The following is a 27,321-nucleotide window of genomic DNA, read 5'->3' on the forward strand; positions in this document are numbered from 1 at the left end:
AAATACTTTTTTTATGAAGAAAGTAATAATGGCATGAGTCGAGCACAGCAGAGTCCACGATATATTTTGCACCAGTATTCAATTTAAAGATTAATTCGATTCTTAGGTTAATTATTTATTAAAAAAAATATCGATTAATTTTTCGAAACTAAGATTCAATCTTAAATATTTTTTAAAAAAAACTAGCAAACGCATCATTACCCCAGGAGTAAAGGAAAGTCCACATACATCACCCGTGAGTGTCTTATGTGCAAATGTTATCTAACATGGTACTAATTGAGAGACAACTTAAAAGGTGGGTCGTCCTCGAGAGTGGGGCAATTTTGACTGATGTCATCAGGAAAATGGGCAGATCAAGGGAAGCGAACAGCAGCCCATTTATCGGGCTTAAATTTGGGGAAATTAACTAGTTGAATCTGCAATCCTGTTGGGCTTTCAGAACACTAAATCTTTCATAATAAAGATACAATTTTACATGTCAATACATCTCCTACAATAGCATTGCTTAATCATCGACATGCACGCCATTTAGCTAGTAAGCATTACACTACTAAACTTTAAGCTTATCAAGCTCGCAGTGCTGCATATGTATCGATGCAGGATCCTCCCTTCTTCCTAATTGCCAGATCGAGTAGCTTTTGCAACTGGACCGACTTGCCTGAGCAACTGGCAACCAAAGCGAGAGCATCGTGAGAAAGCTTAGTTCACACATAATAAGATAGAAAGAGTATATTTAGAATAATGAAAAGGCTTCTTGATGGAATTCTTTGCGCTTTAGTCATCAGTGTAGAACCTGGAAATAATTCTCCAGCTTCTGTCTCAAGCATGCATGCTCCTTCTTAACCTTTTGGAATGATCTTATGCATCTGAATATAGTCACGGATGCATCAATAAGCACAGTATTAAGAAGATATCCAAGTGATATTATTGAAGATGGTAGTGAAGGAATAAGAGGTACCCTTCTTGATTTTCTTTGTCACAGAAATCTCTGAAAACAGTGCATTCATTCTTCATCTTTGCAGCACCGATGCTAAACAAGTTTATAACAAGTGAAATAAAAGCTACAAGATTAATGGACTTACAATTAAATGAAAAAAGAAAGAAAAAGAAAAGGAAAACAAGAAGTCATGACTAGTTTCACCTGGAAGCACTACCCTTTAGTTGGTGTATTAGTGAGTCCAGCCGATCAAAATCTTGAGGAAACTTCTCTCTGTAGGAAAAAGAAGCTGATGGAATATTAATATAAATACTACACTACACATACATTAGAAAAGATTACCCACAGATGTGCTTACAGGGCATGATCAATGTTGCCCATTAGTCTCAATGAGTCCTTGAAGAACAAGGTTACAACCTCCTCCACAAAATTAGGGCTAACATCATCTTGCAGCTCTTCTATCTGAAAAAATTGTTCATCTAGGAACCCCTACAATTAACACAACTTGATCAACCTCCACTGGAGGTAAAAGTGCTGATCTTATTTCAAAACCTAACCTTTTTCTTTTCAATTGAGCAATTTCAAAATCATGTTAATAAAAGCCTTCAATATTACTCGATGTGAATACGACAATGTTGCATGGTATTAAATGTGACATTAAGGTGCTCCAAAGTCAATTTTAACATTAATCTATGGGAACCATTTTGTGTAGTGACTGAGACAGGAAAGTTAAGCATTTAAACTAGCCATCAGACAATATGTGTGTCTTAGTTGCTCATTAAACAATGTTGACTTTGCATTGGCCATCAGCAAACATTACATGAGAAGCTCTCTATGCAATAAGGAAGCATAAAACGGGAGAATTAAATAGATAGCAGGATGCTTATTCTTACACTGTTAGCTAGTGCTGTACTATAGTTAGAAGAAAATTATTGTTTGTATTACTGTCTTGTAGTTATTGGCAAACAGTAATTTATAGACCTTAGGAAGGCAACAGTAAGAGGTAATTGTGAGTTGTTCTGCAAAAAACAAAGATACTAAAGTGATGAAGCACAGAAATTTAACCTGATCAAAGAAACTCTTCTTCATTGTGGCAAGCTGTCGGTGCAAACTAGAGTATTCCATGTGTGACCACAGGAAAAATGCAAAATGGAGCAAAGGATGAAATGCAAAGGGAACAGTTGCTGATGAGACATGAAAACCATGAAAGGCTGCTATTTATAGAGCAGAAAAAGGATTTTTCATATGTGATATAAGCCACCAGGACAATGGTTTAACAAAAATATCATTGAATCCAAGAAGAAAAAATACATTTCTAATTCCAGTCTACTTTTTCCTTAGATACTCTCTAAATCCTTTCAAATTATAAAACAGTTCAAAATTTGATGCCAGCAGATAGTGAAACATTGGCATGGCACGTCCACTTAAATAAAGAAATATACTTCTTTTAACACGCATTAAAATTGGGTTTTAAAAAAAATGGCAGGCAAACCCAACAAGCAAATACTTGAATCGATCTAAAACAGAGGCACAAATTGGAGCTAAAAAATACAAAATCAAATAGATAAAAGTCATTGTCTTGCTTTTTTTTATGGTCTGAACCAGCTGAAAAAGAAAAGATGAGAATGTAATAGACATTTGATATGCTATCTTTATTCCACGTCCAATATGAGTAAGATTTTGTAATGTTTCTCAGAGCCTGATTTTCAGTTTTGGTTTCTTTAGAGTGTTTGGTCCCGTCCTGGTCCCATCCACTTCTTTGCTAAAGGAGTAAAAGTTGTGAGATGCAATGCATAATTGGAGCAAAAGGTGAAGCTGTCATCTTAGCGGCCCCTCCCGGGCGGTCCCACACGCTCTGGAAGGGGGTAAATCACAAGGGGCATTTGCCCTAGCATAGGGGTGGGAATTGACCCTAAGAACTATTGGAGCAACCATCATCCATGTAGGTACCAACTACACCAACCCGTGGTGGTGAGATGCAATGCATAATTGATCCAATACATCATTGTCCAATGTAGATATCAGAATCTAAACTTAGATTGGCATGCCACATGGCAATTTTGTGATCAACAGCATTACAAAAAGATAAATTCTAAGCCAAGTGAACAATAATGAATAGAAGTGATTCTGCAGTCATTGAATAACCCTGCTGTAGGCACATTGTTGCAAGGTAGCAGGTTCAGCTCAGGCAGGCAAAATTGTCCATGGAAGATAAGTTCCTTTCTAAGCACAAACACCAAAGATAAGATATTGTGGAATATTCATCCAACAAAGTATTAACAAAAGGAAGATAAACAGTGAATATGCAAGGTGGCAATTATTTGAGATGCCATTAAGTTCCACTGATTTGCAAATAATACACTACTCATTCAAAAACTCACCAAAATATTTGGGATTTTTTTTTTAAAAAAAAAATCCTATTTAAACACAAAGAAAAAACTGCCACCACTTGGCCTTACTGAAAATTCAATAATCCAAAAGAGAATTATATTAAGGAATCAACAGACCATGAAAAAATACATACTATAGTCAATTAGCAGCCTACTCAGACAATAACCTGAAACCAGTTATATGCCCAGATCATTGTCTCTATAAATAGGAGGTAATAATGCAACTGCTACAGTCCCGAACACATCTTGAGTTATTTCATTTAGATGAAATTCCTCTCCACTGTTTGTTCCTGTGTTATTCAGAATTGTACCATGTGAATCCAAGTGCTAGACACAGTTTTCTAAACATGTTTACATGTAATCAATATAAATATCGAAAGTTCACTAAGAATGTTCGAGTGTTGGTATTTGACATGAAAAAAGGTAGATGAAGAAATCCAAGTATCAGAGGTTAACGTAGGAGATTAGGACTTTTATATACTTGATCCTAATAAAAACTAGTAAAGAAATAAGTAAATTGAAAAATACAATTATTCTCACTAATTGACTACCAAAGTGAAGGATAACAAGTCAAAATAGACTAATTAACAAACAACTAGAACTATTACCAAACAACTCAACTTGGAATTCAAAATTCAAATATTCTCCAATTTAATTCTTTTTCTCTATTTGGAATTATTACCAAAATGTTCTCCAATTACATCATCAGCTCATTAATGATGCAAAAAAGTAATCAAATTTGAGAATGTTTGATATAGAATTCAGATTTGAGTTGATTGGTAATAGATCTAGTTGTTTAGTAATTAGTCTATCTTGATTTGTTACCTTTTATTTTGGATAGTTAATTAATATGGATAAATGTATCTCCTGAATTCCTAGTTTTCATTAGGATTGAGGCAATAAAACACATAGTCTCTATGTAGCTTTCAATTAATAAAAATTTTCTACTTTCAATACTCTGTGAGGCTTAGTTCGTGTTCATTCTACATCACATTCATTATCGTACGTCATGTTCATTCTCCTCAAAATATAAAATTGAATGGGATAAGCTAATACGGAATCAAACAGATATATATGAGACAAAGAACCAAGCGATCTACAAACTTTCAAGAATATTCGCATCACAATATCGAATATACAAAATGCTGCATCAGGACAATACAGTAAATCACAAAGGAAATATCCTTGTGTTCATAAACACATCACTAGTTTTTTTTTAGTTGATAAATGCCAAAACTATGGATCGTAGATTTTGCCAAAGATAAAAAGTGGAAACATTTGAACTCTAGTTATGATTTTTTTTTTTTTAAATAGAAGTTTAAAATTAAAAATGCAACAATAGGAAGACTAGCAATTTTTGTGCAGATTGTATTTTATCTGTAACATACTAGATATTCTAGTTAAATGCTTGGTAAGCTTGTCTTATCTGGATTCATTGTCAAAAACAAATAATACATTGCATCATGTATGAAGCCTTTTCATCTTGTATAATTCTACAAAAGTGAAAACTGAGTGAAAATGCCAACAATGAAATAAGCCATATAAAAATTCCATTATATATGCTCTGTTGACATGTTTGCATAAGAATACCATCAATATTGATCATTTGACTACCTAAGATCAGACTATGTAGAAGATGGACATTTTTTTATTTCCTTCAGTTTGCATATATTTTTTCTAATAGTTGATGAGGAAAAGTCATAATTCGCCAAATTCTAGCAGAAAATCCAATTGAATGTCTGCAAGATATTTTTCGCATGAACAAAAGATGATAACAATTATGACTAGGTCTTAGCTAGGCAGATAATATTCCAGATAGACACAGTGCTGACTGTAATGAACTTATCCTGTATCAACTCCAACTTTATTTAACAGGAATCAAAGGCCTGTATCTACTTTTGAAGCAAATCTAGTCCATGTTCAACCAGTAGCTGAACAAACCTATGAATCAGCCAGGATACATGTGTGTCACAGAAATCATCCTTATCAATAAATATGTGATAAATCAATCATTGGGACAGACTTTACTGCTTCGGCTATCCAAGAGAATCTCAAGATGTTATTGGTTCTTTTAGTGGACGCATATCCATTGAGCATCACTCAAAGTAGAATGAAGTGACAGATCTTGCATCTTCCTCGCAAGGTATAATTTTGCTCTACTCCACTTAAGCACATACCAACAAACTGAATAAAAGAGGAAGTCAAAGACGTCATCAAATATATTAGCATATGAATCTTTGATGTAAAATGTTTCACTGGCAATCAATCCAGAAATCATAAAACGCAGTTGAAAATTACTGAAGGAAATAACTATGTTGCACTGCATACAATAGTTAGAGTTGGCAATACCAGCAATTTAAAACAATTGGGATGTAGTGCCTATTGAAAAATAGAATGTAAAGATCTATCATCGAGGTTATTTATGAAAGTTGTATAAGCCGCACTTTTAAATGTTATTAACTTATTTCACTTTATGTGTAAGTTCTCATTTCCAGTTATGTTGAACATTAGTGATAATATTTTTCATTTTGCGGGTTTTGGGAAAAGTTGAGAACCGTGAGGACATAGGATAGAGCTCAATTCTCTGTCCACACATGTTCTTTTTTATTGTTTAGTCTTGATTGCCAAAGTAGTTAGAACTTGTTACGTTTAGTTACATACATTTTAGAAAATCCTATTGAACCTAAAATGAAAGTGGACAAATTCATTTCCTTTTCTCTTTATTTCCTCAAGGACCACCGCAAAAACAATCAAACAAACTGCACCTTATCTTTATCACAAATAATGAGAACAAAAAGATGGTTCCACCAACCAAGGCGTGGCATTCGGCTCTTCTGGTAGAAAAAAACCCACCCGAACGACACAGAGCAGCGTGAGAGCCCATTGTCAAAAATTTGCATGTGATCCGTTGGTTCCTACCATAAAGAAGGGAAATCGAAAGACACTACAGTTTTTTTTTAAAAAAAAAAAGTACCGTTGCATTAGATCATGAAGCAACTCAAATTCTTACTCAGCACAAAAGTGTATTCCTGACATGGTATCGACCATAAGAATCTTCAACAAAGACAGTAGGATTATTGGCTAAATTAAAGGAACGAGAATGGACATATGGAAAGAGGGACGGTAGCGGAATCGAATCTTTGTGCAGCAGCAAAATGTTAACTGGTTGCATATGGAGAGAGGGCCGGTTGCGGAATCGAACCTTTAATTGTCACCTAAATGCTGGTGGCAGCTCCGACACGGAGAGCGGCCTCGTTGTATTGAACGATCGAAACAATGCAGAAGATGAATTGGGTGCCTCCTGCGACGTGAATCCATCGAATAAACCCTAGATTTCACTGGCAGCGAATCTGAGGAAGGCGCAGCGGACAAGGTCTGTCCTTCCTAACACTCCCAGTCCCTTCCCTTAAAATCTCAAACATATTTTGTCGAAAAGAAATTGAAGGGAAAAACAAAACTATTGGGCTTGAATATTGATGGATTGAGTTGAGCTTAAAAATTGATGAGATGATAATAACACAGCACTCAAAATTGTGATGCCAGCTGACATGACTTTATTGTTTTTATTTTTCACTTTTGTGCAGCGTCTCAATTTTTATTGGGTCCATATTTTTTGTTTTAGAGAAATGATATTCATCTAAAAAAATTCATCTAGAAAATTTTTAATAATAGACACATAAATAATGAGACCCATAAAAATTTTTTTAAGGATAGACACATAAATGATGGGACCTATCATTTCATTTTTTGTGGGTCTCATTATTTATGTGTCTATCCTTAAAAATTTTCTAGATGAATTTTTTAGATGAATATCATAGTTTTTTTTTTTTTTTAAAGAAAGGAAACGAATAGATTCATAAAAATTTGCATAATGTCATTTCCAGCAAAGCTTTAGATTTAAAGATCTCGTTATTAATAGATAGAATCATAAAATGGCTTAATTTTTAAATTTATTTTTAACTATGTATATTATTTTATAGGATGTAATCTTTTAGTATTTAATATCCCTCAGCCCTAGTATTTTCTCATTATGTGATGTTTTTTCAGTTGATAGTTAAGAACATGAATTAGAAATTTTTTATCTATATAATGTAAAATAAAATATTAGTTTTTTTTGAATTCCCTTTCTTCTCATTTTCCAACTCCTTTTTGTCTTTATTTCGCTCATTGAGATTGGAGAAAAAAAATCATAGCTAATGTTGTCATGATAATTCGGTTGGTACTACTATGTATGCTCCTTATTTGACAAATAAGTTCAAATATTGATATCTGATTGAAATGGAGAATTTATTATTATTTTTAATAATAACGAATTAGATACTTTTATCATTTCATGTCTATAATAAATTTATCTTTTATTTAGATGTATTTATAGTTATAATTTTTTTGATTTCCTCTAGTCTTCATTTATCATTTACAACTATTATGATTTAGTAATGACTATTATGATTTAGTAATGAAAAATATAATTAATTTTTGATAAATGATAATAATTTTTATTAAATTTTATCATTTTGTACATGTACTTTTTATTTATTTATTTATTTTTCTTTACAGATGAAGATGAGTTGAGGACGGCAACATAATTTTTTCTATTATTATCTCATTTTGTTATTCTTATTTTTTAAATTTTATTCCTTTATTTAAAAGTTTTTCTTAGACCGATTAAATAATTTAGTAATTCTATCACTTTTAAAAAATATATATGTAAATTTAATTAATAATTTTACATTTAAAATGGCTAGAAAATTAAATTTATATAAAATTTTATTTTTAAAATTAATATTTTAATCTGTTTAAAATAAATTTTAAATTTATCGTTGTCAGATTCAAGTTCGAATGGAAAAGGATGAAGAATTTATTTTAACAAATGTCAAAAAGGTCTAAATTTTTCCGACAAGGCCTCAAGTAGATTTGAACTGACGTCGATGGTGTGATGGTAAAAAGTAAGACAGATTTCTTCAGCAATAAGAAATCAAATTTTACTCGCGGTATATTATATTTAGAGAGTTTGAAGAAAACTATGATGCTAAATTATTTTTTACGATCTATCCGTGATGAGATGACTGATTAGCACATCCAGCTTTTTAAAAATGACAGAAGGTTACAGAACTGGGGTCAATGTGAGATGAGATGAGGGTGTAATAAGTCAAACGCGAGGTGTAGCTCTCTCATAACTATCTTCCTCCTATTAATTATGGGCAAAGGGGGAGGTGCACCTCTCTCATAACTATCTTCCTCCTATTAATTAATGGGGTAGATTGCTTTCTCCACTAATTCACTTACCATAAATTTAGAATATAATTTTTATATATTTTCATCTTGGTTGAAATTCAAATTCTAATCCATTTATTCCTGTAAATAATTTACGACTTTATCAAATCCCTGTGAGACGTTCAGGTTTCAATTCGGGTAGATTCTATAGGTTGGGAGCGGATTGAAATTCTGTTATTAAAAAAAATCTTAAATCCTACTCGAACTTAATTTGAAAATCTTAAACTTAAACCTACTCAATTCAATTTTTTTATTATTATTTTCTTATAATTTTTAATTTTTATCTCAATATTTTATCATTATTATACACTCTATTATTTATGTACATAAAATATTTTAATTTTTAAAATAAAATTTAATTTAACCATTAAAAAAACTTCTAAATTATAAATTTAGGTGAATGGAAATATGAATCCGGCCCAAAATTAAACCAAATCCAATACCTCCAATTCGAACCCAATCTAAATCTAAAAATCTTTAACCTAAACTCGATCTGACCCGAAAATCCTCTACCTACACTTAATTTTTTTTTTTCCCGATCGACTCAAATCGAGTTGACGGATTAAGTTTATTTTTGGCAGTTGGCACCCATAAGTACATTGATTAAGAGAAGGCATAACCTTTTCTTAAATGGGCGACCCTAATCCTAATTACACTCAGGAGATTTTCAAATATAACGATTTGATTTGATTAAGTTTACTCAAAACTTAGTGATATATAGAGAATTGTGGGAATTTAAAATTTACACAACCTTGAAATATGAAAAATAATATACATTTAAATATTATAAATAAAAAAAATTGGCTCCGCATTTCAATAAATGGTCGAATAATCGATCATTTAATGGACCAGCAAGCGCCACCTGGCATCAGACATCCCACGGTCCTCTCACCATTTTCAGCAGTTATAGTCCTCACGGACTGGATCAGCTGGTTAAGTGCCTGCAACTTACCACTGAAGTCGTGAGGTCGAAGATCGTCAGTTACACTCGGGGATAAAATCTTGGTCTGCTGTGTCAAAAATTCCTTCGACCCCCAGTCACCTATCCTGCCCAACATTAATCATGATTTATTTTCTCTGAAATCTTATGGGGCCGGGGCCAGAGGACCGCTAGGATGACGTTTCCACTTTTCTTTTTTTTTTTCCCACCATTTTCAGCTGTTATCAGAAAACTTGGAGTCCCAGTGAGGCTCAGTTTGTTCATATTACACTACAGGTAATAAAATAATTGTGCTATCCTGTCGACCATGCATACCCGCAACACCCTGTTAATAACGCGCTTGGACAAAGTCGAGCCGATTAGTAAATTTATAAAATTGAAGCAGAATCGATGAGGAAATATCCTCTGTTATTTACTCCCTTCTAAAATATATGAGGTTGTCCTGAAACGATCACTAAAATAACGATTTCATCTTTACTGTAACAGTGTGTTGATGACATCTCCAGAGAGACAAATGGTATAATGGTAAGATACTTTCTTTAAATAATTAATGATTGACTTAAAGAATGTTGTATGGATAGATTGTCTGGATCTATCTTGATATTCGTTGAAAATTTTATAGAATTGGATCGCCTTAGTCCGTTTAAATTAAATACATTTTGCTAATAATAATAATAATAATAATAATAATTCTAAAACAAAAAAAACAACCTGCTAATGACTTGCGTCGTGTGATGTCGCATGAATTGGGAGAGGCGTGATCTTGCGCTGGATATAGTAGCTAGGTTCAAGATTCCACAAGGTTTCACGTGCAGTTTTAATCATTTCCCAGAGGATGATGAAGACGAGTTCAGAGTTGAATCTTCGTCGTGACTCTATTAAAATAAAAGCTTCATAAGGACTCAGTCAAATGTAGAACTAATTAATGGAAATATATTTCTAATTTATGTCATATTTCCTAATCGCACACCTGAATCGAAATCAGAGGCTGGCACCACTCGCTCGTTCCCTTGTTCCCCTCCTCTTTCTCGATCTTTACCTCCTGCAGCACGACTGAGTCCACCGAGGCGTCGCCGGCTCCGGCCACGGCCGCGCACGTCAGCAACTGAGCCCGCCGGGCCTGCGCCTCCCAGTCTGTTGTCCCCACTGCGTGAAGCATGAGGCCGGCGCAGCAGACTTGGGCCGCCAGCAGGCCCGTCCAAAGCCCGACGAAGCCTAAACCAAGCCAGAAGCTGAGACCCACGGCCGCCGGCATGCCGACGAGGTAGAAGGCGCCGAGGTTGACGTGGGCCGCCCGCACCGGCCGCGCACTACCGCGAAGGACCCCGCATGAGACCGTCTGCGGGCAGTTTCCGAGCTCGCAGAGCCCGACGACCGGAAGAGCAGCCGCCGTCAGCCGCAGGATGTCGGCGTCGTCGGTGAACATGCGGCCCCAACGCTCCTGCATCCCGGCGGCAAAACACATGGCCGCGAGTCCCATGACGGCGGCGAAGAGCACGGAGACAGCGGCGGAGACTCGCGCGCGGGATGGGCGGTTGGCGCCGAGCTCGTTGCCGACGCGGGCCGAGACGCCGAATCCGAGGGAGGAAGGGAAGACGTAGACGAGGGCGGTGGTTTGGATGAGGACGCCCATGGAGGCGACAGCGGGGCGGGGGTCGGGGAGGAGGCCGCAGAGGAGGATCATGAACTCGTACCACCACCACTCGAGGCAGACGGAAGCGCAGCTGGGGGCCGCGAGGCGGAGCAGCGGACCCCACCCGGCGAGGCACTCGGCGGTGGCCCCGCGTGGCGCGTGCGGTAGGAGGCAGAGGATCAGAGCAAGATTCGAAACCGCGGCGGCGGTAGCCACGCCCGATGCGCCGAGGCCGAGGCGGGTCACCAGCAGGAAGTTCGCCGGGAGGTGGACAGCCGCAGCAAGGGCGGCGGCGGCTGTGAGCGGCCGCGTGACGCCCTGCGACCGCAGGTAGATACGTATGGGGTGGATGAGCGAGAAAGATAAGAGATCGGGGAGGGAGAATAGGAGGTACTCCTGCGCCGCCGAGGTGATCTCGGGGTCCTGCCCGAGGAAGAGCAGAATGGGCGACATGTGGACCCAGAGCAGAGCGATGGGCATCGAGGAACAGAGGAGGAAGAGGACGGAGCGGTGGAAGGTCAGCGCCAGGACGCGCGGCTGGTTCGCACCGAACGCCTGCGAGCAGAGCGGCTCCATGCCCAGCGAAAGCCCGGAGAGAACAGAGTAGCCGGTGATGTTGGCGAAGGCGACGGCCAGGGAGCCAGCGGCGAGCGGCAGGTCGCCCAGCGAACCCAGGAAGAGCATCGAGACTACGGAACGCAAGTAGACAAGCAACGCCGTCACCGCAATGGGGAAGGAAAGCCGGAAAAGCGAGGCGGCCTCCTGAAGCGCTTCCGCCGGCGATGGAAGCGGTTTCTCCAGATACTCTGTTGCGGGGAGGGACTTCAAGTTCTTCAACCGCTGCTCTTGGATATTGCCAAGGCCGGATTGTTTGGAAAGACGAAGGAAGGTGAGGTAGAAATGGGCGGGCGACCGAAGAGCATGGCTTTCATCCGTTGAGGCGCCGGCGGCTGTGGTGTTGCACATCGCGGCGGAGGCGACGAATTTGGAATTCAGAAGGCAACAAAAAGTTAAGATGGAATGGAAGCTTAATTCTGCACTGCTTTCGTTTCTTCCAGCATTTAATGAGCGGGGGCGCAGCAGAAGCGTCGGTTCTTCTTGGGCATTAAATTTTGAAAGATTGGCGTCGCTTCCAGCCTTCAAATTCTTGTTTATCCTGCTGCACAATCTCGAATCATGTCTCCTAGATTTTTTTTTTAAAAAAAAAAAATCCATGTGTATTTTTTATTACTCTGTGTTTAAATTCAAATTTTATTAAAATAAATACATAAGAAAGATAAGACCGTTTAATGTTTGTGGAAGTAAATAATTCACTGCCGCCTTCCAAGGAACAGTTTGCATGTCCGTGAGGAGGAAACTGCCTTCTTCCTCATGCACGCAACAGATGTACGTGTTGTATAACCTAAAACACGCAGCTAATAATCTTCATCATATCTCTCACATTAAATTTTCTTTATTCAGAGGAGCCTGCTGGCACGCAAGCTTCGCACGCTCTCATGGCGTATATATGTGGGACTGTAAGCCGGCAGTTACAGCGGTGACATCAGAGTTGGGTAGGCGTATCTGCTTGTTTAGGTGCATTATGCTGCCATGTAGGGTTTGGCAACCCTAGAGAGCTAACAGGCCTTGATTCACAGAATGCATTATGATGATGCACAGGAAAGATTGTACACGTAATTTATTAGTGAAACAGAATAAAAAGAACAAATGGCCCCCAGTCTCATTAGGAAAGGGAAGAGAAGGAAAAGGTTAAAAAATAAAATAAAATTGGTGATGGACCCTCCATCGCTTGAATCGATGAAGAACTAGAGGATGCCAATCAGTATTGTTTGGATCTAACCTATAGAAACAAATAATCCACTGTTGTTTCGACCAAAGTATACATAGCTCTACTTAAACAAAGGGAACCCTATCCTCACCTAAAGCCTAGATGGAGATCCTCGGTCTAAAATCTAGAAGTTGGATATTTTTACCCCATCTCGATATAAGACAAATACAAACAGCAAACAAAAGGCCTTCCTTCACAGCAATCTTGCTTCAGCAATTCCACCATTGTCGGTTGATCCGCCTTCCTACACAAGCGTGTCTCATTTAGCCAAACTGCATCGAGTCTAGTAAGCTTACCGTGAACTGCACATTCATAGAATTTGATATGCTGATCCTGTTTAAGTATCCATCGCATGAATTGATTGCCTATCCCAAAACTTTAAGCTGTAGTAGTCAGACTTAACCTGCCACAGAAGTGGAAAAACAATATAAGGCAAGACAGTATAAAGAAAACAGATGTTAACATTTCTCAAGCGGCGTGCAGGGTTACGATATCCATGCCTTAATGCAGACTTCTGAGGAGCATCAGTAGACACTCCGTGTGATTTAATTGCTACTCTGACCGTGATGTTTGGCTTAGAAAAATATAAAAAGAAAGTAAAGGATGAACATTTCAGCAATAAAATGAAATTGTGCTCATCATATAATACGAAGTAAGACAAGAAACAAAAAGCAATACCTCCAACTCATCTGCCATACTATCTTGTGCAGGTTCATTCACAATCTGGTCCGACCCTACACTTGTAAACTGTCTCCCATCTTGCAATATTTGACTCTCATCTGCAATTTTGCTATCACATCCAACAGATTGCTGCAGAACCAACTGTTTCTTAGTCTCTAGATCAGATGCCACATTTCTAGTGGAAGCTCCTTCACATTCGAGGCATGAAGTTCCATTTGCCAACTTCTTGCTGTAGTTCTCATAAGATCTTACCACTGCACCATCCATTATGCTCCTGACTGCCGTCAAATCCTTGAAACTGTTAGTGCTACAGGTTACCGTATTGTCAGGATCACTACGAACTGCACATTTTGTTCTACCTGACATCCTTTTGTAATCTTTAACTGAGAAACATACCTGACTGCTGCAATTGCCTGCCCGGACCAACATGATCCTCATGGTAACCTAACATATTGTCATTCTGATTCACTTTAACTACATGATCTCTTCCATCAATTGTGTGGTCATGTTTTGGGCTAATTGATGCCATTTTACTAGGTCCAGCACACAAGCAACTAGTTTCAATTTTCATCTTAGGTTGTTGTACAGAATCACCACCCATCTGCTTACAAGTGTATTCACCTTGGGCATCTGTTCTACTCTGACTTTGATTCTCTTCTATGCTTACAGGACCTTGTCCATCCGATTTTAGAGACTTTTCCTTTTCTGGGCTAATTGAAGCACGTTTATCTGGGATAGTACCTAAGCATTCAACGTCAACTTTCCTCTTACGTCGCCGCTCTGAGGATCCACCTTGGCATTCCTCTTCACTCATAGTTTTATCAACATGCTGCAGGAACATTGGTCTCGATGGACAAGGCCTCTTATAGCCATCAGGAAACACATAAGAAGGTATTTGCTTCCTTCGTACATGAGAAACATATATTTCCATCCCAGGTTTCCAGAACATATACATATTCACTTCATGCCTGAACTCATCAACAGTACCGCGAATATCAAACTGTTGACCTTCTTGTATGTTAACCCCTTGTTTCCTTTGCAATCCCATGAAGAAAGCACAATGTGAGCACTGTTTGGATGGATCAACATACTCATTTGGGTATGGATGGCACTGCAGCATACCATAAGTATCACGCTCAATCTGCTCAAAGATGAGAAATGTTTAAGTAGTTGCATTCTAAGCATAAAAAAAAGAAAAAAAATTGGTAAAATTAGTATTTTAAAATGCTAAAACCTTGAGCGTCAACTGCCTAAGACGAGATTCTATCCAACCCTTCCACAGTCTTAGATCCTCAGCATCAGCAGCAACAATGTCGACCTGGAGATAATTTTTGTATGCCTCAAAGAAACGGTAAGGTTCAAACAGAGCAGTCCAGCAAGCCTTATTCAACTCAATTTCCTGCAAGCATGAAAAAAAGGAAATACAACAGATATTGGTCCAAATAATAACTAAAAGTAACAAAGTAAAATACAGACCTCACAGATCTTGTTGCCCATTTGAAATTGTTCCATCATGACCCTCAATGTGCTTGTTGATACATTGTAGCTAGAGTTCATGCATGGATATGCCGGTGTAATAATAGGCATGTGGTGAGTCCGATCTCGTGGGTTCTTGCGTGGATCCCAAACTGGAAAGCCAAGCTCATTTTCTTCAATAGCACACAACATCACTGGATTTGGCCAACGCCACTGTGTATAAACTCTGAAAAATCGGGAAATTAGCATACTGGGCACAGCATTAGGGTAAAGTTGGCAGACCCGAGCAACCAACAGTGCCCAGTTAACACCCCCAAGAAATCCAGTGACCTGAACATGAAAGGAAGAACCCACATGATCTTGAGATACTAAATCACAACAATTTGAAGAGATTCAGTTACAGAACAAATAAACACAGTCTTACATTGGAATAAACACCGCGTCTATTCGCCCAAAATTTTATACATCTGAGAGTGGTTCGAAAATTCTATGAAAAATATAACTTTAGTATCCATATAAATGCATAATAAATTGCTAAACACAAAAAAATGTAATATAAAAACTAACCACTACATTTGGCACCAGACGCAAGATTTGGTCTGCTCCCCTGCAGCCATTAAGACTTCTGACAGTTGCCTCATCAACATCATAAAGCACAGACCCATTTGAAATATCAAGATCCTTCATAAAATGTTTACGGTAGATATGTTAAGCATAAGCCCAAATATTACAATGTAAAAAATTTTAGGAGTTTAAAGTCCATGTGATCATAAGACTTGAGGAGAGAAAATATAACAAAACAAAGAACTGCAAGCATTTGAAATTTATTTAAGCACATGACTGGCTGGTCACTTTATTCATTTCACTATTAATCTTGAAATACCACATTAAGTAAACAATAAATTCAGTTAACAATAACCAAACAAGAATGAACTTCATGTCTATCCATATTCATTGTGTCTACTAATATGCAGACTTTACATGCTAGCAAAAGGACACAAGCTGTGAAACTAAGTAACAGTGTCAGTAAAAGGCTACAAGCTGTTAAACTTAGGTGTAATTAAAAAAGGATCTCCCGACATAATCTAAGAGAACCTCCAAGCATGGAAATGTAAAAAATAATATAAAAAGAATCAGGACCAAATTTTCCTGGTAATGCATGGTGTTGGCACAAGCACTACCACATCATGATTAGGCATAGGCATACATCTGCAGTGAAGATAAAAGGAGGTTCCAAAATAGGTGAGAGGGCATCAAGTATCTAGATAAATAATCACACAACCCACCAAAACAGTGTTGTGATATCAAAAGATGACATGTGGAAAGATACATGTGACTCACAATAATTATTGATACAACTAGATATCAGGTCTGTGAAATGAAGAAACACACAAAGATGAACAAATATGGGCATATGAATGATTTTGAATGTGTGGATTGCAATGTGTGGTCAGACAGGTAGAGTAGTGAACAAGAAACTAGGTCAGCTATAGATAAGGGGAGGAATTTGTGTAAAGGGAAAGATATCAAGGTATATTTACACTCTGATCACTGGTGCTTTTGATGGATTTCAGTCTATTGTTATATCTAGTCTAAAAAGATACTTATAAATTCCATGGAATTAAACCAAGGATCAGCAATGAGCAGGTACAGCACAAAGTAAGTGATAGAAACAACTTCCTCCTCAGGGGTAATAAAACCAATCATACAAATGCCATATTTTAATTGACAGTTCCTAGCTATTTATGGACAACTCAGAGGGTAGGCAAACTGAATAGGGCAAACAGATAAAAAGAAACTGAACTAGTAAAGCATATAAACACTGAAACAAGAAAGTGTTGAAGGGTGGAAAAAATCCATTGACGCCTAAAATACCCAACTTTCACAATAACATGCATACCTGTGGAACAACTAACTGTGATATACTAGCATAGAGTAAATCGATGGGTATTTCCCGGAACTTAAATTTGAGGACTGGAACATGAGCATCAGGAACTGGATGTAGTTCAGAGACTTCCTCCATTTCAGCCAATATATCATGGAAAATAATAAAGAAATCCTCCTGCAAAAAGCAGGGATTAAGTATATAAATTTAGCAATACAATTAATTAAAAAAAAAAACAGAACCTCTCGGTTAACATAGGAAGGTCCAACACATAAAGTGTCAACATCAGCCCCTGGTCCATGAACCTGCCACCAGCGAAAGCAATTTTAGCTTGCTAATAGTTAACATGAATCTTGAGTAACATTATCAGATGCCAAAAAATTACGTGTGGAGAGGGAGGGAGAGAGAGACACTATTTGTAAGAGCACACTAGATAAAATCTTATAAGCTTGCATACTCAAATGAAAATGAATACATGACTAGTTCACAAAGAAGGCATATAACCAACAAAACGTACATACAGGAATATACTCAGTCATTGCAACCATTGCTGTTAAGGTTATGATTCTGATCTAGATCATTCCTAGACGTTCCAAATGCTAAATAGAACCTGCAAAAAAGGTCAGTCTGGTGCACGAAGCTCCCACTAATGCGGGGTGTCGGGGAAGGGTCTATTGTACGTAGCCTTACCCTGCTTTGCAAGAGGTTATTTCCGAGACTCGAGCCCTGACCTCTAGGTCAGGGAGCAACAACTTTACCATTACGCCAAGGCTCCCAGAACATGACCATTCTTCAATAGGTGATGGAATATACTTCCATCCATCTAAGTGTTCTAAAAACTCAACCACCATTGAAAGTAAATATAAGTTATTGTCATACCATCTCATAAAATTAATAATTATATGATAATACATTTTAACTTAAATGTCTACTAATTTTTAAAAATTATATCTGTTAAAGGATCTTAGCATCCGATGCTTCGATCTTAAGTATCAGCTACCTAGGTAGAACCTTAATCCTGAAATCCATTTTTACAACTGTACCTTAAAAACGGCAAAATAGATTTTGCATATTAAAAGACCATTTAGTGCAAAATTCAGTTCTGAGAAGTAAAAGTTGTGAAAAACAAGCGAAGTGTATAGTGCCAATTAAAAGAATGCAACAAGAAATAACATGACTAACTACACAAGGCAGAACATATACAACTAATTTTCAACCAAGAGATTAGAATTTTATTTACTGGCAAGCAAGATTATAGATAGAGTGCAGTGACAGGAGCTCCACATAGAAGGCAAGGTTTTATGTGCTTAGTCCTCCACAGCCAAATGTGGCAGTTAAAAGATAGCTTAACAATGGCAAGTACTGCATAGGAATCCACTTCCATAATCAAAGTATAATATGTGTGTTCGAATGTGAATACTGTATGGTGCTTGACAAATCAGCCATATATTTTAGCAAATTTCTCAAGTGATATTTGTCATACATTGTTTGATGATTTTACAATGGTTCACTTTAAAAACACTAACTTTAACAAAAGAACATTTATAGAAATCAATTTTCATGAAATTTCCAGAAAAATTACATAACTATAAGACAATCATAAAGTAATGTGATAGAGAGCCTTGTATTTGAACTAAGCAACAAAAATACTGTTGAGAGTTAAACTAGTAGAAGATTTGTGATGCAATGTGAATTTTAAGAACTGAATAACCAGGATTTTTGCAGGCAGTAATAAGAGCCCCATTTTACACTTGTAGTTATTCATCAAGAACAATCATCAAAATGGTTTGTTTTCTAACCTAAAATACACAGCGCACAAAAGCCTAGCATAGAAAACTTAAGTTCAGATTACACACCCTAGTAAAATTACAAACTTCAGGCCTCATACAGCTAGAATGCAAAGTGTTGATAACATACCCCCAATCTATAAGATCCAAACGTGAAAATGACAGCATTTGCTTCTTCAACCATTTGATCAGAATAGCCCCTTTGATGCGTTAATTGTTTCACCCAATTTTTGACAATCTGACAATTTCAAATTAAAAAAAAAGTACAATGCAGCAAATGAGATCAAGAAACGGCAAACAAAAGAATCTGAAACCTTATAAAGCTTAAATTCCAGATATTAACCGTAATTGTTGATGAATAGTAAACCAAATATTTAAGTATGAACCAAGATTAGCAAACAATAGGATTTATACTGTGTTACCTTGTGTGGAAATGCTCGAGGAAAGGTCAGGCTGTGAAAAGAATTCCTCAGCAGACCTTTCCCTCCATTTGATGAAAATGAAGGAAAGAAAAGGGCTATGCAATTCTTTCCCCAATTTTGCATAAAACAAGCAGACAAAATTCTATTCACATTTAATCAGTCAAATGTCAGCTAAATCTGACCCGTAGAAAACACATGATACACAAAAAAAATCAATTGTGTTGATCATTAAAATATCAAATATCAAATTTTTATAATTATTTTGAGAGAGAGAGACACAGAGAGAGAGAGAAACTCCCTTTCTTTCTTTACCTCCAAGGGAACAGTGTGAAAGAAAACTATCTACAGTTTTCCCCCAAGAAAATACAAACTAAGGAATCATTTCCCTACAAATATTTTACCCTACCCTACGTCATTTCCTTAGTTGTTTCCCTCCCAATGAAGAAGGAACCATGACCATATGGCATAAACCATCCTAACAAAGATTCTAAACCCCAACAGTAGATGTGTCTTACCAATACCTAAACAAAAGGACCCAAAACTCACCGCCTTCTAAGCAACTATGATTAACCTTATGTATCCATAATTCCAATATGCATTACATTGAATTGATAACCTGATCATGGTGTTTTATATAGACAATTCATCAAATCTAAAGGAAATTGCAAACTCTGAAAGCTGGTCTGGGTAAATTTACACAAAATTATTGGATGATAAGCGGGCAGAGAGCAGTAAAGGGAGGACCAAATTGAAACCAGGAAACACCAACCCAGATTAATCAGGGTTGACACAAGCTTGCCTTGGTATTGTTCAAAGTCAGCCAATTTGGCACGTGTCGCAATCTATTTACCATCCGATAGGAAAAGCATTAACAGTCAGCTCAATTGAACTCTCAGCAACTCAAATGCACTAGATCAAATTCGCTGCTAGTTTGACTGATTTAGGTTGCTACTGAACTGAACTGAAATCCATAGTGTGTCATCTCTAAGACTCTAACCATACCTGACAGAAAACCTGCACTGACCATGTGAAACCAGATTTGAACATTTCTTGGAATTTAGATACAACAAAAAGTGGGCCTATTCAGGCAAGAAGATAAGCCGCACACCAAGTCCAAGTCAAGTAAGCTATTCAGAAAATTTTAAAGAGACAAAAAATAATGGGAAAACATTATCAAATAGAATTATTGGCCAATTTATCATTATCACCAAGTTCACATTTGTGAATAATTAAATAGTAAATACTAGAAAAATAGGGCAGATCCAACAGACAAATTCTCAGTACATTTTATATAATACTGCATTCCACATAGAAAGAAGTATCCAGAAAATATGAGCAACTAACAGATGAAACAAGCAGTTCCCTAATGAAATAGATTGAAAATATTTATTCACATGATAAATAGGCTAATCTTTCAGAAAACAAATTAAAAAACTACCTTATCTAGTTCTTCTAATACTTCCTCCCTCTTGGTAGATTCTTCCTTGCTCTCATAAAGTCCAGCATCAACCAAGAGCTTTTGGTAGACCAAAATAAACATTCGACAAATTAGGGTTGATAATTAGATGCAGCATGGGAGGGCTGAGGAGATCAATAATGTAGTTTGATAATGGAACAAAAAACAACAAGCATACCCTTTCAAGTTCAACAGTCCTCTTGAGATCAGCCTCAGTAGGTCCAGCAGTCGAGATTGGCTTTGTTATACCATACTGTATTGGGAAAGGTGGAGGTGCACTACCCATTTCTGAAGAACTACCCATGAACAAAATGAAAGAGATATTCACTAGACGAACGTTGGGTCTAGCGGGAGGAGGCCTTCCAGATGGTAATACTCAAGCAGCCCTAATTATCAGACAGCGATGAAACTAATCCTAAACGGCGCCTAGAAAAAAAAAAGTAGGGAAAAAAAGGGATGTTCACTCTTTTAGAGAGATCACGGAGAAGCAGATGCTAACACAACACGGATAAAGCTAAAACCCTAAAGACACCCAACAAAGTGATTGTTCAAACAAAAACGTCATCAGAATAGATAAATTAAAGCTTTGATCCAACAGAGAGACAACACGAGTAAGACTTCCAGCAATCGATTACGAGCGCAATTCACCCGGAAGTGAGCTTCCAACCAGCATACAAGAGACCAAAGACCCCTTTCTTCACCTTTTTTTTCTTTTTTTTTTTACATCCTAAACTAGAACCTACAGAGTGGAAAACGAAGAAAAGGCCTTTGAAAGGAAAGGGTCACTGACAGCCACGAAATCGGGATGCAAACGAAATTACCCTAGAAAAACAAACTCCAGACGACAAACACTAGAAAAAACGAAATTTTCTTTCTTATCCCACAGAAACAATTAGACCGAATTGGGGATGGAACCACAGAAAAGAAAAGACAGGCCTAAACGGCAGATCAAACCCTAGAGTTTACTGAATCACGTCGACTCCCATGACCCGGTACGGCAGCGGCGAGGCGGTGAAACCTCAAATGCAGGCGTTGGGGTCTTCTCCTCGTCCAGAAGCAGAGGCGGAAGACGCAGCGGAGGTAAATCTAAGCGAGAGGGAGCGACACCATAGCGACGGCCCACGATGATTGAAAAAACCAGATCTTAAAGGAAGTCGAAGGAGACAGGACAGGGATCGACCTCCACGCGGTGTCCCGTACCGGCAATTCAACGAGGTGTCGAGGTCGATCGCCGGAAAGCAAAGGGGGAAAAAAAGAGGAAGGCGTTGGTTGCGGCGTTGTTTCACGAAGACACGGAAATCAAGCCTTTTCTTCGTTAGATTTGGTGGCGGAAGGAAAGCAAGAATAATGAATGAGGCCGTCGGATCTATCCTGATCGACGGCCCAGATACGCCTGGTGACGGCGAAATTATATAAACGATTAATATTAAATCGAAAGAAACCACTTTTTTTAATTAATTTGTATCATATTAATAGAAAATGTTATTTCCATTTTTATTCGTCAAATAAGAATTTAAGAATTAACATTTTAGTAATTGTCCGCAATCTTCGCAACCGTTGGATCTGCCGTCAAATTAACAAGGCAATAAATAAAGTGATGCAATATTTAATTAATTAGTGTCGATTTTTTTAGTTAGTGCTAGATTTTCAATTTACGCTAATTAATTTTGAGTCCTACAATAATACCGTCAATTTATCCATTAATTTAAATTAAGATTTGAGCATATATTTGAGAAATTAAGAATGCACTCTATCGTAGTACCATTGCCCAATTGCCCGGGCAGAGTGCAGATGTTTTAAACTATAATAACTGATACTTATTTGGTTTCCATTTATGTAATCCAAAGAGATTTTCCACCTTTGAAATGTTTCCAAATGATATTAAATTTAACACATTATTTAGAGTTTGATGTCAAATTAAACATTCCATTAGTTAATTTTATGTATGTATAAATAATATGTTATGTGCACTGTAACATAATTTTTATAAATAATTATTATCTTGATCATGGAAAGCCAACGAGGGTTTCCACCTTTTCCATGTGAAAGTCATGATCCATTCACACTTGTTACGTGAAAGATTCATCGAAGCCATAGGGATATTGGAGTTGTTATACTATTGGAATTATCTACACGACTACACTATTGTACTATGCCTCCTTTGTTTTTGTAATTTTGTAAACAAAAGGTTGATTTTAAAAAATATTTCTATTTTAATAATTAAACTCTCACAAGAATTAAATTATAAATTATAAAATTTATAATTATTTTGAATCATAATTGATTGCATAGCATAAACCGATAAGGTGATCCCTTGTATCACTAGCTCAGGTGATGTTACAAGCAATACAACTGACTAGGACAGCCAGATTGGAAAAGAACAGTTCACTCATTCCACTTCTGCATTCATAAAACTGTTAAAAAAAATATATATGAACTACCCAATAATCTGGAATTAAAGGTAGCATTATAATTCTACCAGTGGAGAGTGCCTTTCAATTACCCAGTTCATCAATACCTGTGTCTCAGCCTTCTGTCACTCCCAGTCCCCACATGTGCATCAGTTGCAGGCCTTGAGCATCAAATTACTATGATATTTTGCTATGCTTCTTCATTAGAGTACATAAAGATGACAGCAAATTCTCCTCGATGCAGGATCATCTGCAAAAGAAAAAAGAAAAAAGAAAAATGAAAAATGAAAAATGAAAAATGAAAACAGAGATCAGGCATAAACAATGGAGAATATTCTCCATAGCATTGGTTAAAAGGGTATGGCTAGGAGTTCTCAAGCAGACACAGAGTTCCTTCTATAATTTTGTGTATAAGAAGAGCTAGAGGTATGACTGTCCATTCAACTTTTTTAAAGTATTCAACTGGCTTTGTTAATCTTTTCAGTGGGAGGAGCATCCAAGGAAAATTAGCAAGGGCAAGCTCCATCATTCAGAGGGATAAATGTTTACATGGAGTGGGAGTAAAGTAAAAGGACAGCATAAAGAGCACAGGAAAGAACGAATACTACAGTAAAAATCTAAAGCATATTTGAGCCAATGAAGTGCAACATCTCCTTTTAAGACATAAAGGAGAGAGCTCATGCCTCCACGAGTATAACAATCATGGCACCCAATAAACACAAACAAAAGGCTTTGTTGAGTACAAAAGAGACTCACAATTATAGGCAAAACAAGTGGGGACGACCAATAAAAAAAAAATGCTTGGACTAATGTTGTGGCACAATTCAAACTGGTTAGATGGTTAGTGACAAAGTAGGAAGTATAATGGCTCCAAACTGAGTTTAACTAACAATACAAAAGGAATGCATGATTGAGGTTGGAAGTGTCCAAAGCGCTCTGCCAAAGATAGTGATCTCATGCTCATTTGGCTCTTCAAGGAAGAAAAGTACAAATGAGTTGGATATTAGCAACTCCATTAGTATACAACAAAAAAAAGTGGTCCTGGATTAAGAAAGGTACATGATAGATATTCATATGGTAAGCACAAATTCTTACTGAAATTTAAGCAGACAGAATAGTAGACAGGGTAACTCTAAACTTCAATAGCTAGCCATCAACTTCGTCTCCTTTGCCAACCTTAAATTTCAAGGTGTATTCTAGATCATTGCACCAACTAACTATCAAACACTTTCTAATAACAGAGTGCTTCAGATGAACAAATATGGAGAGAAATGGCACAAAATTAAGAGGGAAAGAACCTTACACAGTCCAACAGTAGGCTCAATGCAGTCCAAGCATGCTCCTTGTCATGTAGTGGGAAGGTATTTGCCTCCCCCCGTTAGTAGAAACTCCATTCCTCCGGCTATTTCGCATTGGTGGCAAGTAAAACCTGAGCATGCCATTGTCGAGACGGTTGGGGGAGTACCTAGCACTTCTGTTCCTTTCCAAAACAAAGTCATCTCTTCTATTCTTATAATAATGGCTGCCAAATTTTGAGCTGTTCTTCTTCGTGCCCCCATATCCAGCATTGCCACTGAAAGAATGCCTAGAGCTTATGCTGCTGTTACTACGCAGCATCCTATTATTGAAGCTACTGGACCTCAACTCTGGCCAGGACTCCGACAAAGATCTCTCGACTATATTGGCTTCTCCTCTGCTACTGCTTCTTCGCTGAATGAGCCCCCAAATGTTCCATGCTTTGCTCCACCTCCGAGATTTCTTGGCAGAAGCACCTCTTTGATCCTTGAAGGCTGATTCGAAGCTTCCCAGATAGTCATCCCTGAGAGAATTTGAGCTCCAATCTTTGACATCCCGGTCAAGCAACGTAGTGGGGTTACACTGGAAGAAATCCATGCCACCAGCAGGGGATAACTTCCCATTAGGGACAGGTTTGGACTCAGTAGGCTCGACAGGCTGCTCCCGGATAGAGGCTGATCGGTCCAGGCTATGCCGTCGCCGGCTGGACGAATCCAAGTAGTAGTCCCGAGTCTGCAACGAACCACCGGGAACGGTTGTGTCCTCCTCGACGGGGATCAGAAAGTCCGATCGCGGCACAGCTTGAGTGGGGGCGTCCTCGACGACTGAGAGAATGGGAGGGAGACGAGGGAACACTGATCGCCCTCCGATGAGGTAACCGTCCCAGGACGCCCTCGGCTCGTCCCAGGAGAACCTCGGGTCCTCGAAGGACATGCGGCCGGCATCCAGCGAGAATCGAGGGTCAGTGTCGCATGATCTCCTGCCGGAGGCATCCACGGCGACCTCCGACTGCGTGTCCCGGAACCTCCGGGACGCAGTGGGCGCCTTCTCCGCCCGCATTGCGCCATCGCCGCCTTGCTTCTTCAGCTTCTGCTTTCTGCGCCACTTCTGGAGCTTTTTGCTGAACACGGAGGCAGCGAGCCAGAAGCTGCTCGCGATCTCCTTGAAATCCTTGGCCGGCAGTTTCTTCGCCTGATGCTGCTGCTGCTGGGAGTCGAGATCTATATGGTCCTTCATTGGCTTCACCTCAGTCGTTCTCTCTTCTATTTCCGCCTCCTCTTTTCTTTCCTCATTTATCTCCCCCGAGCTTTCGACCACCAGGACCACGGGATCGACTGGCGTGATCTCATCATCATTCTCATTTTCCTCTTCTCGTGTTTCAGAGAAAGGAGGGGCAACGCAGGGACCAGGAATCCCTAGGTTTCGGCACTCGACCTCACTAGCTATCACACCACTGGCGACAGCAACGACGGAGACCGGGTGTGAAACGGAGGAGGGAGCAACAGAAGTGTTCTCGGCTACCCGTTGGTGGTCGTCCTGGTTAAACAACGACCACAATGTGCTACGGCCACGAACGTCGCAGGACCTCCGCTGCGGCTCAAAGGCCACCGCAGGCGGCCGCTGGATCGATAACCCTTCACCTCCTCCCCCACGAGCGAAGGAGAAAGACTTGGAGCGGCGAAGGAAGGAGGGCCCAGCGGCTGGCGCGGCGCCGGAGGAGACCTTCTGGAAGACGGATCGGAGAGCGGAGGTGGACTTGCGGCCCGAGGAGGCGGCAGGGGCCTCCAGGCCGGAGAGGCGCTCGCGCAGACAGGAAGCGCAGAAGCCGGTGACAGTCTCACCCGGGTGAAGGTCGCAGGTGGAGGACGGCAGGCGGCGCTGTGGCTGCAGCAACTGGTGGTGGTGGAGCACTTCCCTCTCGATCTCGGCCGTCATAGGAGCCTCGCGTCCCCGTCCCCGCCCCTACACTCAATGAACCGAGGCTTCTCGGCTGCTTCCTTCTTGCGGCGTTGGCCAAAGCTGACCCAGTACTGTCGCTACAGCACCCGCCAGTCGCTTCCTCGCCAATGGAGCAAGCCGTGCCGTTGCAATGGCAGAAGCAGGAGAGCACAAGCGAGTCGCAGAGAAGGATTTGGTGGTTTGATGAAGGAGACGACAGTAAAAGCAGACACAAAAGCAACAAAAATTGGATTACAAAGGAGAAAAAGTAAAAGCGATCAGGCTCCCTCCTACCACTTTATCCCCTCTCTTCCCTTTTCTTTCTCATTTTCCATGCATTTCTTTCGATACAATTTCACCTTTATTTAATAAATTTTTCTAAGAAAGGCACATTAAAATTCAGAATTTACTCGGAGGTACACAAAGTTCCAGAAATTCCTCAATCTTCATGCGGGTGCATTCTAGTTTCTAGATACCTATTCGTTTCTAGATACATAAAATATCCTTAATATTATAAACTAATGCGGGGTAAATAACAGTCTTCTTGACAACGGTAAGTTCCTTAGGCTCAATCACTTAGCTTGGTCATCCGAATCAGCCCGGCTAATTCTTTCGACTCAATCACTTAGCCCAATCATAACAGTTTCTTCAACTCAATCACTCAGTTTAGTTACTCAGCTCGGACAGGTCAACTCGTCTTGCAAGACTCAACCTTACCAACTCTTCCTCGATCATGTCGACCACAGCAACACCGAGCCATACTAAAAGAATAGCCCATGTGAAAGTGGAGGTCAACGGAACATGAGATCACCTGACCCATACGAGATAACATGATTAGCATGGCATGATATGACAAGACTCACAGATCAGGGTAATGTGACACCTTCTATACTTATACCGAAACGTCTCATTAATAAGGGTACAAAAAACGTGGGTCTCATCCCTCTTGCAATGGAATATATAAAAG

The 27,321-nt window shown here is 38.9% G+C and overlaps 4 protein-coding genes across 11 annotated transcripts; all 4 read right to left on the bottom strand.

Annotated features, from left to right (window-relative positions):
• Window positions 1–410: 410 nt before the first annotated feature.
• Window positions 411–6,848, bottom strand: LOC122020093 (pseudo histidine-containing phosphotransfer protein 2-like). Of its 6 annotated transcripts, none has more exons than XM_042577847.1 (7): window positions 6,530–6,848; window positions 3,495–3,617; window positions 1,296–1,426; window positions 1,142–1,210; window positions 959–1,030; window positions 794–866; window positions 411–666 (listed from the first exon to the last, which is right to left on the bottom strand). In XM_042577847.1, the coding sequence occupies exons 2-7, from the start codon at window positions 3,519–3,521 to the stop codon at window positions 616–618; spliced, it is 423 nt and encodes a 140-aa protein (XP_042433781.1). In that variant the 5' UTR covers window positions 3,522–3,617; window positions 6,530–6,848; the 3' UTR covers window positions 411–615. The 6 variants fall into 6 exon arrangements, with proteins under 6 accessions (XP_042433781.1, XP_042433778.1, XP_042433780.1 ...); XM_042577844.1 differs by having other exon boundaries at window positions 3,495–5,511; XM_042577846.1 differs by lacking the exon at window positions 6,530–6,848 and adding an exon at window positions 5,356–6,523.
• Window positions 6,849–10,130: 3,282 nt separating this feature from the next.
• Window positions 10,131–12,339, bottom strand: LOC122018910 (protein DETOXIFICATION 51-like). Its single transcript, XM_042576379.1, has 2 exons — window positions 10,512–12,339; window positions 10,131–10,416 (listed from the first exon to the last, which is right to left on the bottom strand). The coding sequence occupies exons 1-2, from the start codon at window positions 12,138–12,140 to the stop codon at window positions 10,363–10,365; spliced, it is 1,683 nt and encodes a 560-aa protein (XP_042432313.1). The 5' UTR covers window positions 12,141–12,339; the 3' UTR covers window positions 10,131–10,362.
• Window positions 12,340–12,826: 487 nt separating this feature from the next.
• LOC122018908 (nuclear poly(A) polymerase 4-like) lies at window positions 12,827–22,012 on the bottom strand. Its single transcript, XM_042576376.1, has 13 exons — window positions 20,888–22,012; window positions 20,692–20,769; window positions 18,962–19,069; window positions 17,287–17,349; window positions 17,060–17,221; window positions 15,727–15,840; window positions 15,584–15,646; window positions 15,160–15,489; window positions 14,918–15,082; window positions 14,080–14,824; window positions 13,681–13,961; window positions 13,503–13,576; window positions 12,827–13,405 (listed from the first exon to the last, which is right to left on the bottom strand). The coding sequence occupies exons 1-13, from the start codon at window positions 21,011–21,013 to the stop codon at window positions 13,381–13,383; spliced, it is 2,334 nt and encodes a 777-aa protein (XP_042432310.1). The 5' UTR covers window positions 21,014–22,012; the 3' UTR covers window positions 12,827–13,380.
• Window positions 22,013–22,989: 977 nt separating this feature from the next.
• Window positions 22,990–26,351, bottom strand: LOC122018909 (protein OCTOPUS-like). Of its 3 annotated transcripts, XR_006121947.1 has the most exons (3): window positions 24,424–26,351; window positions 23,228–23,370; window positions 22,990–23,123 (listed from the first exon to the last, which is right to left on the bottom strand). XR_006121947.1 is itself a non-coding variant. In XM_042576377.1 (2 exons), the coding sequence occupies exon 1, from the start codon at window positions 26,349–26,351 to the stop codon at window positions 24,441–24,443; it is 1,911 nt and encodes a 636-aa protein (XP_042432311.1). In that variant the 3' UTR covers window positions 22,990–23,370; window positions 24,424–24,440. The 3 variants fall into 3 exon arrangements, 2 of the variants coding, with proteins under 2 accessions (XP_042432311.1, XP_042432312.1); XM_042576377.1 differs by having other exon boundaries at window positions 22,990–23,370; XM_042576378.1 differs by having other exon boundaries at window positions 22,990–23,370; window positions 24,419–26,351.
• Between the last annotated feature and the right edge of the window lie 970 nt (window positions 26,352–27,321).

This window comes from Zingiber officinale, chromosome 9A, assembly GCF_018446385.1.
Source record: "Zingiber officinale cultivar Zhangliang chromosome 9A, Zo_v1.1, whole genome shotgun sequence".
Classification (NCBI taxonomy): Eukaryota; Viridiplantae; Streptophyta; class Magnoliopsida; order Zingiberales; family Zingiberaceae; genus Zingiber; species Zingiber officinale.